The 22075-nt window shown below is 42.0% G+C and overlaps 1 protein-coding gene across 6 annotated transcripts in view; it reads right to left on the bottom strand.

Moving 5' to 3' along the window:
* Window positions 1-22075, bottom strand: part of SSFA2 (sperm specific antigen 2) — a 59289-nt gene that overhangs the window by 4412 nt on the left and 32802 nt on the right. For 4 of the 6 annotated variants that reach the window (XM_014519561.1, XM_006022851.3, XM_014519560.2 and 1 more), the window contains 6 exons: window positions 18464-19699; window positions 14462-14542; window positions 13953-14080; window positions 11440-11590; window positions 9739-9804; window positions 8327-8740 (listed from right to left, as the gene is read on the bottom strand). In XM_014519561.1, coding sequence (XP_014375047.1) covers window positions 8327-8740; window positions 9739-9804; window positions 11440-11590; window positions 13953-14080; window positions 14462-14542; window positions 18464-19699 — 2076 coding nt within the window. Of the gene's footprint in view, window positions 1-5404; window positions 5503-8326; window positions 8741-9738; window positions 9805-11439; window positions 11591-13952; window positions 14081-14461; window positions 14543-18463; window positions 19700-22075 lie in introns of all 6 variants that reach the window. The other 2 variants (XR_003093866.1, XR_003093867.1) reach the window with 1 other exon arrangement.

Below are 22075 nucleotides of genomic sequence, written 5' to 3'. Positions count from 1 at the left end.
AGAATGATGTGTAGGAAAGGCAAGGGCCCCCAATGGGACACTTACCTGCCTGTACACCAATGCCAGGAGCTTGGGGAATAAGCAGGAGGAACTGGTTCTCCTGCTAAACAAGAATGACTATGATTTCATAGGGATAACAGAGAACTGGTGGGACTCCACCTATGACTGGACCACAGGTATAGACAGCTATACCTTGTACAGGAGAGTTCGTCCAGACAAAAGGGGTGGGGGGTGTAGATCTCTATGTCAAGGAAAGGTACACATCCCTGCAAGCTGATATTGGCACCCAGGGTGGATGACTGGAGACTGTCTGGGTTAAAATCCATGGTGAACATGGCACAGGGGACACAATGGTAGGAGTCTACTACAGACCTCCTACCCAAGATCAAGAGCTTGACCAGGAGTTCGCCAGGAACTGGCTGAGGTCGCACACTCCCAATGCATGGTTGTCATGGGAGACTTTAACTACCTAAACATCTCGTGGGAAGAGCACTTGGCCAAATCCGAACGGTCGCAAAGCTTTCTCACGTGCATGGATGAGCTTTATCTGATGCATGAAGTCTATGGGCTGAAGAGAGGTAAAGCAGTGCTTGACCTGGTAATGGCAACTTGATCAGTGACCTAACAATCAAAGGGAAGCTGGGAGACAGCGACCATGAGCTGATCACCTTCACCATCTGCCGTGAAGCTGGCAAGTCAGTCAGCAATGCAGAAGTCCTTGACTTCAGGAAAGCTAACTCTGACAAGCTCAGGAGGCTTGTTGGTGAGGCCCTAAGGGCCTAAGGAACCATGACCCAAGGGGGAGGGGAGTTCAGGATGAGTGGTTGCTCCTCAAGGGAGTGATACTGGAAGCACAAGCAACGTCTATCCTGTCTCGGAGGAAAGGCAGCAAAAGGGCACAGCAGCTCCCTTGGCTCTGCAGGGAACTAGTGGACCTCTTGAGTCTAAAAAGGAGGACCTATAAAGGATGGAGGACTGGATCCACCTCAAAGGATCTGCACTGGTCCAGGCCTGTAGGGAGTGAACCAGGAAAGCCAAGGCTGCGACTGAACTCCAACTGACTATACGTATCAAGGATAATAAAAAGTCCTTTTTTAGATATGTGGGGAGCCGGAGGAAAAGCAAGGGTAACATTGGACCCTGCTAAACCATATGGGACAACTGACAACTTACGTCCAGGAAAAAGCCAACCTCCTTAATGGGTATTTTGCATCAATTTTTCATCAGCCCCAAGGGACAGCCCTGCTCAGTATGGTATGGAATGGCCAGGGCAAGGGAGAATTGTTACACTTCATCAATGTTGACCATGTGAAGGAACACCTTGAAAGGCTGGACACCTTTAAGTCAGGCAGCCCAGACAGTTTACACTCCAGGGTACTTATGGAGCTGGCAAGTATCATAGGTCAGCCCCTGGCATGGATCTTTGAGAACTCCTGGCACTCTGGTGAAGTGCCTGAAGATTGGAAGAAGGTCAGTGTGGCACCTATCTTCAAGAAAGGGAGGAAAGTAGACCCAGGGAACTACAGGCCCAACAGCCTGACCTCTATCCAGGAGAAGATCTTGGAAAAAATTATCAAAGAGACCATTCTTGACAAACTGGCCGATGGCAACATCCTGAGGGATAGCCAGCATGGATTTGTTGCAGGTAGGTCTTGCCTGACCAATCTCATCTCCTTCTATGACCAGGTGACCTATCACCTGGACAAAGGAGAAGAGATTGACGTTATATATCTTGATTTTAAAAAAACTTTCCATCTGGTATCCCATGACCATCTCATAGGAAAACTGGCCAACTGTGGCCTTGGCTACGTCACAGTTCACTGGCTGGGGAATTGGCTCTGAGGTTGGACCCAGAGAGCGGTAGTCGACAGAAGTCAATCATCGTGTTGTGCTGTGACCAGTGGGGTCCCCCAAGGTTCCGTCCTTGGGCCTATACTCTTTAACATCTTCATTAATGATGTGGACACTGGTGTCAGACGTGGACTGGCCAAGTTTGCCAATGACACCAAACTTTGGGGTAAAGCGTCCCTCACCTGAGGACAGGATGGTGATCCAGGCTGACCTTGACAGGCTCAGAAAATGAGTGGATGCAAACCTGATGGTGTTCAACACCGAAAAATGCAAGGTACTCCACCTTGGGAAGAAAAACGCGCAGCATGCTTACAGGCTCGGCAGTGCTACGCTTGCTAGCACCACAGCCAAAAGGGACTTGGGGGTCATGATTGACCACAAGATGGATATGAGCCACCAATGTGATATTGCAGCTGGTAAAGCGAGCAAAACTCTGGCTTGCATTCATAGATGCTTCTCAAGGAAATCCCAGGATGTCATCCTCCCGCTGTACTTGGCCTTGGTGAGGCCACAGCTGGAGCACTGCATCCAATTCTGGGCTCCGTAATTTAAAAAGGATGTTGAGAAGCTTGAGAGTCCAGAGGACAGCAACTTGCATGATCAGAGGGCAGGATAACAGGCCTTATGATGACAGGCTGAGAGCTATAGGACTCTTCAGCCTGGAAAAGCACAGGTGCAGGGGGGACCTGGTAGCTACCTATAAGTATATAAGAGGTGTACATCAGGATCTGGGGGAATGCCTGCTCACCAGAGCACCCCAAGGGATGACAAGGTCAAATGGTCACCAACTCCTCCAAGACCGTTTCAGGCTGGGCATAAGGAAAAACTTCTTTACTGTCCAAGCCCCCAAGGCCTGGAACAAACTGCCACCAGAGGTGGTGTAAGCACCTACTCTGGACTCTTAAGATACATTTGGACGTTTATCTTGCTGGGATCCTTTGACCCCAGCTGACTTCCTGCCCCAGGGGCAGGGGGCTGGACTTGATAATCTTCCAAGGTCCCTTCCAGCCCTAATGTCTATGAAATCTAAATATATAAAGCTGTGCCCTCTCTCTAACAGGGTAGATGAAAATAAATTCTGCTTTCCAAAATAATCTGATAAAGCCTTCCCAAATTAGCTTTGCTAATGACCAAAGAAGACTGATGGTCCCGTGGTAAGCAACAGACTGGGAGTCAGGAGACTTGTGTCCTATTCTCAGGTCTGCCACAGACCACCTACATGACCTTGGCAAACCACTTTAGCTCCCTGTGTCTTGGCTTCCCCACTGGGATTACAGCATGTCTCCCTCACCCCAGGGTTGTTTGTTAATGTTCGTAAAATATTTTGAGATACCCAGCTGGAAGGCATTATATGATACACAGCATTACTGCTACCACAACAGCGTTCTAAAATTGAAAGTCACCCTGCTTTCCTGCATGTCAGCAGTTTCCTGCACTACTCCTGAGTGTGTCCTTAAAGCATACAAAAATAAACACAGAAACATTTCTCAGAAGTATTTTGTGTTTATTGCTCAAGTGGGTATCTGACTTGCCTAACACAAAGGGGATGTTCATCCTGTTCCTCTACATTTGTTCCAGTCACTGACCCTAGGGCATGCTCCCTTTCTCTCAGTACCCAATTCCCCTGTTTTTCTCCTTGTCTTCATTCCCTCTCATCACGTGACTTATTTCGATTTCTCTTAGTATCACAGTGCCTCTCAGTATCACAGTGCCTCACAATAAAAAATGTATGCATCTTGTAAGGAAGGGAAACACTAGGGGAACTTTGGAAGTGGGGGAACTAAGGCACAGAAGCATGGCTACACTTGAAATATATATACAGCTTAAAAAAGGTGCTAGAGTGTGCACGCCCCTAAGCGTGCACACTCCCTCTAAGCCACTGTGTCCCTCTAAGCCGCTTTGCCTAACTTCCCGGATTGGGTACACACAGAGACTGAATAGGCAGGACTTATTTCTCGGCAGCAGTCTTGGCCTTGGCAGAAAGGCAGTAAGTACAACCATGGGCAGAGGCACTAAAAAGCTTAGGCACTGACTGTTATGTTAGAGGCATGCAAGTGGCCCTTGAAACATGCACAGGCTTCGGCCTCCCCCATTCAGGGTATGCCCTATCTAACAAGCTAGTGCAGAGCTATCCATGAGCCACATCTGGCCTGAGCAGTTAACTTGAAGCTTGCAGACTCATGCATGGGCACTACTCCCCACAATGCTCCTGCTACTGCTGCAGCTAGGATCTGTCAGATCCTGTACTCATACAGAATAGGAGGGGTGTGTACCTTGCCATGAGAGGTTCATAATCAGAAAGACAAATATTTGGCAATTATCATTAGATGAAAAATCACTGAGTCACCATGGGAACAATACATCTTGCATCCATTCAGGAATTACCTTGGTCAGTTGTAGGAATGTGACAGAGGGAGGCCCATGTAGTATATGGCCCAGGGGATCTGCACCCTGCGTGACATAAGGCCCACACAGTTCCTAGCAACTCAGAAAGAAGACAGCCCTGGGCTAGAGAATCACACTCTCATATGCTCTCTCTGGCTCAGTAAACCTTTACTTGATATCAAGTGGAACAAATTCTACAGGAAGCATGGAGAGTGCCCTGTCCCCAGAATGTCTTATGGTGTGGGAGTCAGGACTTTCTCCTGGGAGGCGAGAGAGGCAGAATATTGTATAACAGCGGTGCAAGCACCACAAGACTGATATTCTGCTCAGTGTTTGAGACAGGGCTCTGCTGTCTAACTTCAGGAAAGGAATCTAACTTGTGAATCCCAATGGACCGAAGGTACCTCCCTGCAGTCAGTCCATAGTAAGGTACAAGGACCAGACGGGGCATGATCCAAGAGATAGCCCTCTGTCCAGGCACATGAATAAGGGCTATTAATTCTACTTTACCCCCTTCTGGGATTCAGTCCTGGGTCCTCATGTCTAAGGCTTTGAAGAACGCCACCTTTGCCCATTGTTTACTCCATCTCAGTATTTCTCCTTCGTACCTTCTACTCCTCTCTTCTCCAGGCCTTTTTTTCCAGGCTCAGCCCTCTATCAGATTCTTACAACTGATCACGGTAATTCCTGAATGGATGCAAGATGTATTGTTCCCGTGGTGACTCAGCCACTTTTCATGTCTCATGATAATTGCCAAATATTTGTCTTTCTGATTATGAACTTCTCAAGGCAAGGTACACACCCCTCCTATTCTGTACAGGCCACAGTGTTCTGCCAATCAACAAACAAGAAATGAATAAAAAGGAAGTTGAAGCCTACTTCACTCTTAGGTTTAAAACCCAGAATTACATTTGCTCAATGGATGGAATATAATAATTCTCTAAGCATCGTGCCAGTCTTGTTTTAACAGCAATATTATTTATAAATATCATTAACCAGCATCCCAAACCTCTACCACCTACCCTGCTGCAATCGTACCATATGGCTAACAATACATTTCTTCATGGTAAGAAAGTGCCACATAGACAGCTTGGGCACTAAAGTCCTCCAATAGGCCAAAGAACATGTAGAACATGGAGGCTTGCTCCTACTGCCCTTTAATGCTAACCTGGAAGAAAATCCTGTTGGGCTGAATCATTTAATCTCCATGCTAGATCAGTTAGCTGTCTAGGTTCAACTGTAGTGATGGATATGGTTTTCTTCAGTCTAGTGGGACAGAAGTACAACAAAACCTTACATAATCTTATAGGAATACACACAAAAAGATACTTATCAAAGATAATTAGTCATTTCTCTGACCCCATGAAATTCACTTGCATTTCATTAATTTAAGCAGGATGCTCAAAGAAAAATCAGATGAAACTGTTCTTCTAATCAGCTTCAGGCTCATTTAAACAATCATTGTCTCCTTATGTACAACTTTTTAAAAACTACTGTTTCTGTTAAATCAAATAAAGGATATGCTACATTCCTTGCAATGCTGTGAGAGTCAAAAAGAAAGTATTGTATGTGATAGTTCAATGGAGTTCAGATTGTATTTTCAGATGGCCAGTGTTCAGTATCTTGACATTTAACATTTTTGCATGCTCTTCTGTGGGAATGAATTCATTTATTCTGCAAGTTAGCAGATTTTGGTTTTTTCTGGTTTTTTTAAGCAGTACATAGATACAGATAAAAACTCATACAGTACAATCCACCCAAGCATGTTCTGAAACACTGCCTACCCTTTTTTGCCTCCATTAGGCGACCACATGCCTATACAAAAAGGGGGAGGAATTACTGAATAAACAATGAATTTAACATTTGTGAAGGCATACATCAAGAATGCACATTAATGCATTTCTTTCCTACAACAAAACAATCCTAACGATGTCATTACTAATAATGTAGTTATACAAGGGAGACACTGATTTGTTGTAGATTTCAGTCTATTAAAATATAAAGATTTGCATGCATGTTATCCAGTAATAAGGTTAGACACTGCAAAAACATCTATGCATACATCTCGATGCCAGTCTACCTTAATGCTGACTTACAAAGCAGCTACTGTTCAGGGCCTACTCTCTCCTCAGTTGGATGCCAATAAGATTATACTGAATGGCAGCCTTCAGACATCTGCAGAGTAAATCCAGATCAACTAACTATGAAGCACATTTAAATCCCAGGTTCTGAATTAAATGCAATTCAGTACAGAACTATTTAGCTGTACAGAATACTCAGAAACACAGCCAAATGCCCCATTTCTCTCTGCAAAATGCACACCTCCTGTATCTGCTATCAACTAATAAGGTTAACGAGGGACTTTGACACTGAGATAAACTTGGAAAGAACATCCACTACAACAGCAATGTACTTTGACCTCAGTTTTCTTTATTTCCTCTGATACGTTACAAACTGTTTGAATGATAGCTTTCTCCTTCCTCTCTCAGCTTCTCTTTCGCAACATCCTGTAGTGAAATCATAATCCCACATCTGACATTACCTTCTATGGCTTAAAAAATGGAGATGCCACAAATGTAACAGTGTGGCATCACTGAAGGATCAATGCAGAAGGACAAACAAGTTGCAGAAGAAACCTGTTCTGTGCAAATTATCTACTGGCCTCAGTAACTGGCACACGTAGAAAAGTGCTATCTAAAAAGGATCAGGAAGAAATTAATATGAGAATAAGAGAATACAAGATTTCTTTTACTGCATATAGTTTCTGCCCATCTTAAGCAGAGGAGTAAAATATGGCATACAAAATACCCCATTGTACAATCAGTAACTGCTAGAAAGTGTCAGATTCTTAAAGTGAATTACAGTAATGTTGATGTAATCATTCTAGGTGTGCCTCACTGACCACCAGACTGGGATATTCTTACCCACACTTGATAACACCATACTCTACAAAGAGTCCCAGTGAGTAGAGGCTACTAATGGCATCAAGCACAGTTGAGCATCAGTTAAGTGTAATGCAAGCTGATCTTGTTTGACCTCACTGAAAAAAACTGTGCACCATAATAGCCAGGTTAAATGCATCCATTCTTAATATTAGCAGCTCCCTCACCTTTAACATTGGTTGCTAGAACATGCAGTTTTATCCTTGGCTATTTATGCAGTTCCTGCCTAAAGCTAAACAGAGTGAATTCCAACAACCTCTTCTCATTCTACAGATTGTGCACTAAGGAATATGTATCATTTTCACTACCATTCTTCTTCTATTTAACATGCATGCATATTCCAAGCCTTCTACATTTAACAGCCCAGAAATAGTCTTAGTGTCTGATAACTTCAAGGTTTTTTTAATTTCATTTTTATTGCCTAGTTTTCCTTCCAGAGCATGAAGAAAACCTCTCTGCTTCATGAAAGACTGAGGAAGAGCAGGACACTCCTTGGAAGCTGTAAAGGGATATTAACATTGCCAAGCACTGTGCAGCTATTACCTAAATATCCTTTACAACAAAGCCAAGATGACGGGAAATAAATATTCCCCATTTGACCAGTGCAGAAAAAGGAGGGGAAGCCTGGGATCTGACTTCGACCCTAATTATATTGCTAGACTGGGTAGAGGGAAGTGAAGAGGTGCTTTATGTTCTGGATTTTATTGGCTATTTGCCAATTAAGGGTGAAAAAAGGTGGCAGAGAAGCAGTATCTCTGGGATTGCTACAACCCCTTCTACAAGTAGAGGGAACTAAACTAGTTTTTAAAGCAAGATATGCTTTAGAGAGAAACAGATTCTATTGTGATTTTAGTAAAGAGCAAATACCTCCTTATCCATGCCCATAATGTTAAGTAACTACTAATTAATGCAGCAACTGCTGTCATCTAGGTAGGAGGTAATGCAAATGCAATATACAATTCTGGCTAAGCCCTGTGGTGAGAACTGCCTGTTGCTGAGAACTCTGATCTCAGGCTCTTTTTTCTTTTTTTAAGGTTAAACTAGGGGAAGAGGAGAGTAGTCAGAGTTGTATGCAGTACAACTAAAAATTTCACCTGACCAATGTTTCAATAAACCCTAACCCAAGTAGACACCACGTTTTTCCTTACCTCCCGTATAACCTGCTGCAGCTCCTCATTCTCCACGCTTCTGTGAATTTCATCAACTGAAGGTGCAAAAGGAACTTTTTCAAGTTTTTGTTCCACCTCTGATCTGGAGTCTGCATATTCCTCAGGGCATTCAGCTTGCTGCATGCTGCCTGGTCTTGCTGGTGGGGTTGGTGTTAAGGCAACAGATGCTCGGTATACCCTCTTGCTTTGCATCTTGGACTTTCCAGTTATCTCAGATAAGCTTCCACCAGCTTTCCTGCCTGCATGGCTGGAGCAAACGGAAGAAGAATCCGAGTTTCCATGAGAGAATACTGATTCTGATCCTTCTGCTGGAAGAGTTTCCAATCCAAGATCTCCCAGTCCTAATCCCAATTCTGACTTCAAAAATGACTGTTCTCGAATAAGTTCAGAGACCTAGAGATTCAGGAAGAAAAGGTTGGTTTTTTTCTCCCAGTATTTTCTATAATTGCTATAGACAAATATTAAAAATCAGAGGTCATTAGTGATTTGTCTGAGGCCTCCATAGGCACAGGTAATTACACTGTTCTTCAGAACCAAATAAAGCCTGCATCTATAAAAGCAACATTTCTTATTAGTTATCTAGTCACTCGTTCCATCACACACACACACACACACACACACACACACACACACTAGTGTATAAAGATATATTTGTGTGTGTGTGCATATATACATGAATACAGGTATACAGATTCTCACACATTTTATACATTCTAATTAAAAAAAAGTCATACATATGGTATTAATCTTCACAATTACACATACTATACACATTGTATTTACTGTATTTTTATAAATATTTTATAATCATGCTTTCCCTTAGTGACTTCAGCAAAAAAGCATAAAGACAAGGTTTTAAATCTAATTAAACAGAAATGACTGCCATGTCCCTAGCCACCAGCTGTACCTAGTCAAAGCTGTTGAAAAATTAGAAGTCTTGATTTGTTCCACCTTGCTTGGTAAAGCCATTCAGGGATACCTAAGCTTTTGCAACTCTGAGCTACTCTTTTTTAGCCACTCTATAATATTTTTGTTGGCTTTCATCTAAATTAAAAACAAAAAAGGCATTTATCCAAGGTTCCTGGCCTAATATTCACCAAAAAGAACTAACCAAAATAGAAAGAGAGAACTACCACAGCAAACTCATCAGATGCCAATAGCTGCTCCTAAACAAGACTTTACCTCCATACATCTCTCCTAAATCATGGGAGAGATACTGAAAACACTTGTGTGTGCAACCTTTGCTCCTGTGAGCAGTGCCACTGTTTTCAATAGCATATGAGCAGGTGCTTGTAGGATCTGGCCTCTAATAAATACCAAATTTAACCAGTTTCTCTTAAGAAAGCCTTTGATTATCCTATTTTTAATAGTGTTTAAATAAAATTACTTACTGGTTCAATTACATTCAGTGGAGAAGGGCATGAAAGATTATCAGTGCTCCTGCTGCCATACATACCCTGAAATATAAAGTGGAGTTAGTGCACAGGGTTCTTTAAAACTATCAAATGGTAATGCATAATATAGTGTGTAGCAACTGTCTGAAGAAGTAAAGCCATAGAAGTCAGAAAGTAAACAAAACTGGTCAGAGAAGTTTATTTTAGTCATTTTAAAAGCTGGCTCCTTTCTATGAATGGATTTAAAAATAAAAATATATTTATAAAGATCCAAGTATTTTTAGTCTGGCTTGGGATCATAGTAATTCCATATTTTCCTGTTCTTGCTGTTCAAATTTTTTTCCATGGCAATCCTGAAAAGGATGATTTGGCATGTGTCTCTGCTGTGCCTGGACACAAGCTTCTGCAAGAACACTGACCAGCATAGAGCAAAAACTGACAATAATTAGGAGATTCTAATCAGTGCTACTTTAGTTGTCTTGAGATGGACCTGCAGCAGACACTAAGGGAGCAGACACTTAAATTACGAGTCTCTCTTGCTAAGGGGATCTTCCAGGGTCACACGCTGGAGATCATTCTCCCAGAGGGGCATGATTCCTCCTGGGAGAAATTGAACGAACACTTGTAATTTCTACCAAGAGATCAGCAATTTGTCCTGCTAGAAATGTAACACCTGTATGTGGCCTTACAAACAGCATGCTGCTGCTGCATGTAATATTCTAGAAAAATAGAATAGCATGAGCAACCTTTCTTCTGTGCTAGCTGGGTTCAATGTTTTGGCCCCATGCTCCAAGATTGGACCTCATAACACTCTGCATAATGGGATTCGATCCCATGGGCCAGACCTAGTGCATAGGGCTATGGCACACAGGGCTCCCCATGGTAATGTAGGGAACCCTGCTGAATGGATGACATGGCGTGAGGAACCAGATCTGGCCTGCAAGCAGGGGGTTGGGTATCTCTGTTCTACCCTACAGATACATACCTTTTTATGATTCCTTGAACTTCCACAATTTCCTTAATTTTTATCTCAGGCCCACACAATTTACAGTATGGTGCAAGAAGAGAAGCAATAAAAGAAGCATCACAGATGCAGAAAGTGAAAGAAACTTGAAGGATGGCAATAGCAAAGACAGAAAAATGTCCAGTCATTTGCACATGGGATGGGTAAGCACTGTGGAGGGCAGCACAATCTAGCTCTTTCAGACAGAAACACCTTGGGTTCTCTCTATAGCTACTTCCTTTGACTAGTGAAGAAGCAGAGGAGGAACTCCAGACAGAATAACATTATAGCCGGGGGTTGCAGTGATAATTCATGGTCACTGTTTTGGAATCTTGGTAGACTCCTTGGGTGGGAATAAAATGATTTTAAAAAAGGAAGAAAACACTGGAAGAGGTATAGAGCTCTGACATCTCTGAGCTAAAATCCTGATAAAAATCCTGGAATCACATGTAGTTGAACGACCAATGAAAACAAAAAAAAGTCACTCCTGATCTACATAAGACTTGTCATCCAAATTCTATAGATCACAGTTCAAACACATCAATAAGAATGTTTGGAAGATCTTTAATTGGAGTCTTAATTTAAAAGTTGGCATCTACATAACAGATACTTTAGGTTTAACTTTAGTACGCAATTCAAAAAATACGCTGCTAAGAGATATCATAAATATAGTAACTTCCCAAAACAACACACACCATGAGTGGCTGAGATCTGTAAGGTGAAGACATGTGTAAAGTTCTAAGCTGTTCCTCCAGAGCAAGCAGACGTTCCTCTAACTGCGTTTCTAGCTCCTGCAGCTCCATGCGGACAGATTTTCTTAAACTCTGGAGTTGATCGGCTTCATATCTAAAGGCAAGTGAATTACAAAAAAACCAACATTCTGTTAGCAGAGAGGCATAGTCCATCACGTCCTCTGAAACTCTGTGAGTTAGAAGCAGTTGGCACAGAAGGTGCTGCTTGCTTCTCTTTCACAGGAAACCTCCTGCATCCTGAGCAGTAGTGAAGGAAAAGGGAACAAAGGATTCTCATCACTTCAGAAAAATGGAGTTCTGTTTTGAGAGAAAAACCTATCACTTCAATGGGAAAACTAAGATCCAGTGCCAAACAAGGAAAATCTTCCAATGAGTTTCCAATTACGTTCAATATATTCAAGCATATGGAGTTTAGACACATCTATATTTACTGTTATGTTATTTATGTTGTTTTTGTTCAAACATCAATAACAAAATCAATGGCAATAAACAATCTAAGTGTTTTTCTTCTGCATGATTTTTCACAGCACTGATGGCAACAACAATACAGGCAGATTAATGAGTGTTTTAAACTATTAGTGGCAGCTGTGGGTTGAAGAAGCATCTGAATGCTTTGCAATTTTTTATATAAATTTATAAATAACAGAAAGAGATCTGTGATAGAAATATTTAATATAAGAGAAAAAGAAATGTGCAAGTGGCCTCTGATAAAAAAAAAAATTGTTAAAACTCACAACTATAAAAATGTTCAGGGCAAGAATTTTGCTGCCTGGAGGAAAAGATGGATGAGCATAAAGCCATAAAGAGGAAAATATCACCGAATTGGGGGTGGGAAGACTAAATAGTTTGATAAAAGTTCAGACCTCTGCTTACTCGGAGAGGTCAATGGGTGTTTTACCTTTGGCTTTAGTGGAAGAAGGAGCAGCAAATAAGGAAGTACCATATTTATTCAAATATAAGATGGCCCTGAATATAAGATGATCCCCCAATAATTAGATTCTATACATGGGAAATGTATCAATATGTTGTAAGTTTTCCAGGTACAGAATCTAATTATTGGAGGTTTGCCTTGAATTTGTCCCCCACCCACTGTTACAGCAGGGGGAATAAATCTGGGGGGGGTCAAGTGGCCCCTTTGCCCTCTGCCTCCCACATCATCTTCCCCCTGCAGCCCTTTCCTTACTGCCATGCCCTCCTCTCCCTGCACACATGGAAGTAAGAGGCAAATCTGAAAACAATGACTGAAATAAACATGCCTGTAGTAATTTAGGTCATCTAAAATGGATGGATTTTACCTTTTTTGAAACTGCTGCAAGTTTTAGCACAGGTACTCCATAAACACACTCCTAAGCAGCACTTTTGTACCTACTTATATATAATAGAAACTATGCATGTTATCTGTCCAAAGCCAACAGGCTCATGATTTACCATATAGTTCACTGGTCCAGGCCCCAGCAGAGTCAACAGTGTTTAAAGCCATGGTGACTCTATTGCTCAGTGCTTCTTGTATTTGTGTGTACTTCAGATACCTCCCACAAAAGACCCATGTGGTAATTAGTCCCTCCACTTATGACTGGAACTGGGTGTTCTGCTTGCGAGTCCTGGGATTCTTCAAAAATTTATGTGCAGGTGAGGCGCAAGGAAACCTGGTCTGGTTCCACCTCATGGAGGGTGGGGCCACACTAATTATATGCAACAGGCTGAGAAAAGGGTGATAGAGAGATTCTGGATGCACAGTTTAGGGCCCCACTTGGTGGTGTTTACTAGATGTTTAAGACTGGTGAAGAAATAGGAATCACTAGAAAATGTGTACCACTACTCAGCTGTGGTAGTGAAGAGGAAGTCTAAATTCAATACAGTGGTTCACCTGACTTAAAAAAAAAAAGAGTCAGGTCTGAAGGGGACTGGGCACATTTCGCACTACAATACATCTTATTCAGATGGGCTGCACTAACCTATTCTTGTGGTAGGTTCCCCATCAGCAACTTGGCCTTTTTGGCACCAAGGTGGGGGGAAAGGGGGTGTCAAGGCTGAATCTGGCCCCCCTGGTGTCAACCTGGAGGCCCAGGCCCAGGGCCAGTGCCAGTTCCCTGCAGAGGAAACACCTGCCTGTTTTTTGTTTCTTAAGGGACACACACACACACGCTCCCATCAGTTTGTTTGCTCGCTCAATATGGACCATGTGTTTTATAGTCATGCTGAGTGTTGGCTATGTTTTCTCAACTTCATAGTTGGTTTTCAATACTGAGCACATGCTGCTTTTGGCAACAGTTTAATGACAGACAATGGATTTAATAACATTGCCTTGTAAGACAAAGAGCTTCCCCCTCCACACCACTATGTGCTGTGAAGGGGCTGGGCGGGGGGGGGGGGGGGGGGGAGGGGGAACTTTGTCTTGTATTTACGTAAATACAGCATTCTCTTTCTCTAAACATCAACAGTCACAATGATTTTACCTTTCTTCTTCAGTCATGTGTTGATATACTGTTGTTTGCTGACGTAACATAGTCAATTCCAAATCCATCATTTGAGTTCTAAACAAGTTCAGACTGCGTCTCACTACCTGTAGTTCCTGGAAAGTATTCTAAAGAGATATGGACAAGAAAGTGTTAAATGCACAGGTAAATGTGTAGGCCCTACAGCAGAAGTGCTCCTACACAGGCACTTGCAGAGCCTCACTGCCTTCCACAAAGTCCCACCCCAATGGCAGCATGATGGGAGCAGAAATTGGGACTCAAGAAGGCAACCAGTGAAGAATCATTAAGAGATTTGTGATTAATTTTCAGGGTGTTATCCTGCAAATCTTCACACGAAGATACTGGCCATTGCTGATGGGAAACTATTCATACTTTTAAAAAAGTCAGCTCTTCAGAACAGGACCTGGTTATAGGGTAAACAGCACATTTAGGGCATTACTAAATTGTTACTAGGTGTTTATAAATATATAAGTATAAATAATACTTACTTCATAAAGAGGTAGAATGGATGATCTCTGAGTACTGTAAGAGGTGGCAGCAGCAAGATCGTGACCTCTCATTGCAGGGTACTAGGAAAAGGGAAAATATTTAAAATGAAAATGCCAGTAGGACCATATTAATGAATCAGCCCTCTCAAGATGCCACAGTGATAAGCAGCAGCTCAAAACCCTAATGCAGAAGGGAAGCTGCACTGAGAAGTAAACTAAACCTTGCAGCAACAGGCAAATGCTTCCTTTCTGACAAAATGTACTCTGCTACCAGGACAAGGGGCTCTTCTGGTGTGAAGAGGGACCTCAGCACAATAGAATAATGCCAAGCTATTTAAAACATGCTTTGTTGCACAGTAAAGGCTCTGTAATACAAAAGCATTGAATCACAAGTTGAGACACAAGTACAAAATAAAACAAACCAAAAAAACCCCCACAACGTTTAGAAGTTGTTGTGATACAGGATACATGATGAAAGGTTGTTTCACCCACTTGCATAATGTCTTTGAAAACGCAGCAGTTTCAGTTGCCCTACTAACGTAATATTAAAATACAAGCAACAACAACCTGTAAATCTGCTTTATGGCCTTATTTTAAAAGAGCAAAACTGGTACACAGTTTCTGTTTCATGATGAAATTGATCTTTGTTGTTCAAATTTCCCCCTTTATGTCATTATAACGCCTGCATCAAAAGATCTTGCTCTAATAGACAGAAAACAAGATTCTTGAGGAATTTCTTTTTGTATGCTACATCAAGGGACAAAGCACTATATACAGGAAGTATTATATGTTCCCACATGCCACAACTGCAAACTGCACAGATGGGAGAAAATGTTATTCCTTTAAAACATAAGTAAAATGTGGTTTGTCCATGTAATTTCAAAAGAGTTCAAGGAGCTGATGACACGTCATGGATACTCTGAATACATTTCATTTCAAGAGGAACTTTGTTTAAGTACAATAATTTTAAAGTTATTTTTCTCTCTCATTTTTCCCCTTCCGCTCATTTGCATTACTCCTCTAAAGACACCAAGCTTGTGTTTGGAACACATCAGTTGTTTCTAGAACAAGTGACCATGATATAACACAGAATAATGTCAACTGAAGAATAAAAATGACAGGTAAAAGCATATAGGACAAAGAGATGCCTTCATAGAAACATCTAAGAATGGCTGATAAGTGAAAAAACAGGCTTAGCTGAGTTATGCTTGCTGCAGGATAGCTGCCCTGTTTACACTAAGATATTTTATAACTAAATTCCAATTAGTACTCATTTCTATCAGATGACTTGTATTCACAATAGTATCATACAGGCTGCAAAAGTCTCTCTTCAGCAAGCTAAGTTCATATAGTTAGTTTATTGGGCAGATGAGAATAGGATGGGGTTCAACATAGACAAATGCAGGGTGCTGCACCTTGGGAGAAGGAATCCACAGCATACATACAGGCTGGGGAGTTCCCTTCTTGAAAGCACAGAGGCGGAAAGGGATCTTGGAATCATTATTGACTCCAAGATGAACATGAACCGCCAGTGCCAGACCGCAGCCAGCAAGGCCAGCCATACCTTGTCATGCATCCAAAGGTACATCTCAAGCTGGTCCAGAGAAGTGATACTCCCCCTCTGTGCGACTTTGGTCAGGCCGCAGTTGGAGTACTGTGTCCAGTACTGGGCGTCGCACTTCAAAAGGGATGTGGCCAGCCTGGAGAGGGTTCAGAGGAGGACCACCCGCTTGGTGAGAGGCCCTACAAGGAGAGACTGAGGGACCTGAACCTGTTCAGCCTCAGCAAGAAAAGGCTGAGGGGGGACCCAGTGGCTGCCTACAAACTCGTCAGGGGAGATCATCAGCAAATAGGTAGAGCCCTTTTCTCCCTAGCACCACCTGGGGTGACAAGGAACAATGGTAATAAGCTGATGGAGAACAGGTTTAGGTTAGAGATCAGGAGGCAATATTTTACAGTTAGGGTGGCCAGAATCTGGAACCAACTCCCAGGGAAGTGGTCCTCACCCCTACCTTGGGCAAATTCAAGAGGAGGTTGGATGATCACCTGTCTGGGATCTTGTGAACCCAGCATTCACTCCTGCCTGTGGCAGGGGGGTCAGGCTAGATGATCTGTTCAGGTCCCCTCCTGACCCTAGCTACTATGAAACTATTATACACCATCAGAGCTTTGTCTATATTACAGAGGAATTCCAATGAGCAGTATTCCTAAACTTCCTCAATGTAGGAAAAGTCAAAAGTCTGTTTTGCTAACATTCACTCCTAGGCAAAATGCCTGCAATTTTGAACAGTCCTCTGGACTTCAAAGGTTGTTTACCTTGCCCACTTCAGTGGGATCAGAGATACTGAACTAACTGAACAGTCTGAGATCCTGGGTAGAGCCCCACACCAATGTAGCTAATCTGCATCTGGAATCCAACCCAGCTCATTCAGATCTAGCTGAGATACCTCTGCACTACACAGCATCACATTGTGCTATGTAGACATGCCCAAATACCCAAAAGTATCTGCAGAACTGAGCTGTAAAGTTTGACAAGCAAAGCAATAGATACAATTCAAGGAATGGGATATCAGGAAAGGATCATTAACTTCATTATTTCCATTGGTACCCACATAAATTCTAGTCATCTCCTATGAATAAACAAATCAGCATCCCTATCCGATCGAGGTCTAAGTCCTGCAACATGACATACGGAGGTGGATGCCTGTCCCTGGGTAAACTTAGTAAAAGCATTAGGGTTTCACATAGGCATAAGGGTCCTCCCACACACTTCACATTAGGGAGCTAGGTTTCCAACAAGCTGATCTTGCAACTGCTCTGTATGTGCACATACAGGACCCTGTACCTACTTGAAAGCATAACTGGGGCTTAAATTCAACAATATGAAATTACCCATTTAAAAGGATGACAAGACAGAGATGGCAGCAGAGGAAGGACTTAGATAAGATCAGGTTACTAAAGAGCAAGAGATAAAACACAGCATTTAATAAAGAGTGGGTTTTAAAACGTTAACAAGGTCATTGTCTCAGGCCATACATACACTTCCACTATGCTATGCCCCAAAATGCCACCCTGAAAAAACACTCCACTTGTATGCTCCCATTCAGCATGTGCCAACTTCTGAGAAGGAGGCAATGTAGTCACCTTAAAGTGTCCATGAACACAAACCCCTCACTGCTTGTAGGCTTGGTCTCAGGCAAGCTCGCTGACACATGCTCAGCACATGCTCAGCTCAGCTTTGAGGCAACTACGTTGCTTCTGCTCCAGGAGTTGGCACATGAGGAACAGAAGCAAGTGGGAAAGGTGTGGCCACACCAGTGATTCTGGGCACAGCATGGAGGTTGCTGGGCATCTTCTATGCAATGTGTTCTGGCAGAAGAAGGTCTCCACAGGGGAAAAGAATAAGAAAATAATGGGTTTTCTGGGTCAGCTAATGAAGGTAACAGCGCAGGCACAAGGGCAGCATGAAAAGTAGTGTAGAGATGTGTGTGGAAGGGACATGGACTAATGGAGTCACTGAAGCTGGTATTGTTAACAGAGCTGAGGGGTAGGGAACAAAAATAACTAAATAAAAAGATGGTTAAACTGAAGGCAAGAAGGAAGTTACAGAGATCCTTGAAGGTAAGGACAGGCAGCTTCAGAAATCAATAGCAATAAGCTGAGCAAATTGAAGATGGACAAGAACAGTTTTCAGACTTCCCTCCCCCAGAACATCTAGAAAGTACAATCAGCACAGGGTCAAGTTTCTTGAGGTAAGCTGGTAAAGGCAAAAACCAAAGGGTGGGTGGAGAGATGACATAACGCTACTTTCTATATCAAAGCTCATGATTAACAACAAATTAACTTGCACAAAATGTCATATTTTTTATCTTATTCTAAAAACACACTTTACTCAACAACACAAGCTACATTATAAGCGCATTTAAGACTGGATTAACATTTCACATTGGCTGCAACAAAAATCTTTGTTCCCCCACAGCTCTGAATTCAGTTTCCTCTTACCTGAGAGAGATTCTGGAGAGAGTTTCTGATATCATGCAAGACTCGGCGTAGCTGCATTTCAACAGTAGAGGGTGGATTAATGGCATGCGGCCGAGGAGAGTATCCAACATGCCTTGGAGAATAAGGGCAACCAAAAGGAGAAGCTAATGCACTGCAAGAAGATCCCGAGATACTTGGGACACTGTGTGTGCTAAGTGTTCTCATATGTTCACATAGAGGCCTATCTTGCCAATCAGAATAAAGAGAGTGGAGAGAACATGTTGACTGAGACATGTGTGCAGGTATGTGCAACGGGCAGCTCTGTAGTCTACTGTGACTAGATTCATCCACCAACCTGGTCAGCCCACTTTGGGTAGTTTCCTTTTTCATGGATGAAGGGGCAACATGAAATGTGGATTTACATGGAGGTGGACTGTCTTTCATTTTGTTCACCAATTGCTTGTCCTCAGTCATCAGGTCCTCCTCCTCCTCCTCCTCAGGTGTATACTTATAGGTGAAGGAAGGAGGGCTGCACAAAGTCTCTTTTCCTGGAGACAGCCGGACATTTACTGAGGAAACTACTTTCACTGGATTCAGTAATGCAGTTGGAAGAGACTGGGATCGCCTAAGAGGATAACCTGATTCAGCAAGCCGGTGCCTTTGCTTCAAGAGCAGGTCTTTTGACTTGAGCAGGGTGCGCCCAACTCTGGAACCAGATGTGCTGCTGATCTTCATCTGGGCTCTTTGCAAAGCAACATGAACCCTATCTGCAGAAGAAGTGGATGAACTGGTGCTTTCAATAGATGCCATTGATTTAAGAATATGGTGTGTTTTGTACTGTGGAAATTCAAGTTCACTGCTTTTTTCCAGATCACTTTCATCACTATCTTCTTCTAGAACCTCAGATTCCTTTTGTTCAGTAGAAGTCTCTTCACTTTCTATACTGAGATTTCTTTGAGCAGAATCTGATGTGTGAGACAAATTTCTCTCTCTTCTTTGGTTCTGATCAGTTTCATGTTCAAGGTTTGCTTCATCACCTTCTGTTCTCTTTTCAGAAGGTACCTCCAACTTTTGTCCCTCCATTTCAGGGAGAACCTTTTCATCCTCCTCTTCCTCCTCCTCCTCCTCCTCTAACTCATGGAAATAGGGAAGTTCTTTGGCTATCGGTGTCCTAAGCTCCTCACTGTGCGACGTTACCGTTGTCTCACTGTCACAACTGTCAGCACTACTTCCCATAGCCTGCAAAGAGTCATGAACCTGCAGTAAACAAATTGAAGATAGGAGAGAACCAATGAAAAGGTGAAAACAAATATTTGTTTTTTACCTTAATGAAAGTGTATAGCCTTATTTTTACCTTAACTTTTATTAAGACAAAAAGCAAGAAAAGTCCATATTTCTGGGAGAAAAGCATCCGAGATTACAGGTACATGAAATAAGTGAGAAACCTGAGTATAAGCAATACTAGAAAGTCAGATGCTGTAGTGGAGAGTAAATTAAATGGAATCATGCATGGAAATACAGCACCAAAAGCTCATTGAAACATAACTTTAAAATACAATTGTAGCATGTTACAGAACAAGTGAGCAAGGATCCTTTCTACACAGCTCTAACAGTATTTTCATTCCTTGACATGTTACTGGCAAAAAGAAAAGAAAAATGAAGGCAGATCAGAAAGTGGAACAGCAAAGTGATTGAGGGGCTTCAGGGACTGATTTAAAGACGAAAGTAAATATAGATATTTTAGGTTAGGGATGAATAACAGTGAGCAGGTTGGAAAAACTGGATACCACTTGAATCTGAGGTTTGTATTCAATCCAATACATACAGATGATAATTGTCTTTGAAATATCTAAGAAAGAAAGAAAGGGGGCATCATCATGGAGTGAGAGGAATTATTTAGTCTAAGGAATTTGGTGTAAGTAGGAGTAGAAGTTATAGGACAAATTTAGGCTAAACCTATATTTTACAACTGCACATACAGCATACAATGTTACACAATGCAGAACCCTCAGGTTCTGCATGTTGCTAACCTATGTAACTACTTGAATTCATTGCTGTAACAACCAACATCTTTCCCTCTCGCCTTCCACTGTTCGCTATTCTCACTTTTGAGTCTTATTTTAAAACTACATTGTGGCAAATCATGTGTTTCTTATGTACCTGGATAACCTGGATATGACAGTAGCTTCTAATATTTAATAGGGTCTCTTGAACTGAATATGATAATTCAAACAAATAATGGTAGCTTTCTGAGCTACTCTGAGACTGAGATTTATTAGAATGTGGAATGGTGCCTACGAAGAACCCCACTGGCTGGTACACTTAAAAAGAGAAACTGGGCAAGGCACTAGGAAAATGTATTATAAAGAACAATTTGGGGGGCGGGGGGCAGCAACAAGCTTTTCCCATCTCCAATTTCTATAGCTATAGACCACTGTAAAGATTCTGTCCATTAGTTCACTACTGCTAGATTATTTATGAAATATGTCAAGCACTAATTCCACCTGTCATTTGCCCTGAAAAGAATTTGCAGTCGTGAGCTTTATGTTCAGAAGTATTTATCTTGTGTTGCACAAATCTCCCCTAGATAAGTAGGGAAGGCTGAAAAAAGGGGAATGTTGTTCAAGCCAAGGAAAGTAAGTTGCCCAGAGTTTTTGCACTTCCAAAAACGTTAACATTCTGGTGAAATACCTCATGCAAACCAATTTAAATTCACATTTGTGGATCTTTGTATCTAGTATAAACCTTATTTACTCACAAGTAAGTTATCTACGACAACTCTTAGAACTGTTGGATGGAGAAATCTTTTACATTAGGACTCCAGTTCTGGGGGACAAGTTCTCCCATTTCTCAGTATGCTCTTGTATTTCTTGGCTTAACTGCTTTTTCTTTTCCCTTCTCACATCACATCTCTCAGCAGTGTCCCCTCTTTTTCCTCCTCTCTTCTCTACCCTTTATATTCTAATCACATTTTCTATTTAGAAGCTCTGCTCCCTGCAATCCCTTCATACCATCTGGTGAAGTAAACTTCTACTTACAAAAGCTTGTGCTATACATTTCTGATTTGGTTAGTCTATAAGGTACAAAACTACTCTACCTTCTGCCTTACTTCAAACTAACACAGATAACGACTTCTATCTTATATTTCTGAACAATGTAATACTATGTTGGTTAAATCATTTAACAGTAGATGGCACTAACTTGCCATACTTTTGGGAAACAACAAACAATCTGTATATTCTTTTACACTTTTTTCAAGCCCACTCCCTGAACTACCAAGTTTTCATTTTCTTTTTACTCTCACAAGTCACCCATCTTTTTCTAAATTCAACAGTTTTTAGTTGGAGAGAAGACAATGAAAGCAAGAGCAGAGAGTCTAAGGCTTCCAGTGCACAATGCAGAATTGTCTTGTTCACTGTAAGCTCTCTCTCAATCCATCCATTCAGACAAGCAACACAAAAATCAGAAAAATGCAGCATTCTACGTTGCACACAGCTTTCACTAACAGAGATGATCCAGGCCACCGAGAGAAATAAATTAGTTGCAACTTAGTGTGATTTAGCAGTGTAAAAGAGACCTTCACCAGGTTTGGTCATCAGTTTAAAAAAGCACAGGGGAGTGATTTTATTCTTA

This window comes from Alligator sinensis, unplaced genomic scaffold (assembly GCF_000455745.1).
Source record: "Alligator sinensis unplaced genomic scaffold, ASM45574v1 scaffold269_1, whole genome shotgun sequence".
Lineage (NCBI taxonomy): Eukaryota > Metazoa > Chordata > Crocodylia > Alligatoridae > Alligator > Alligator sinensis.
This window is presented reverse-complemented; position numbering and strand designations above follow the sequence as displayed.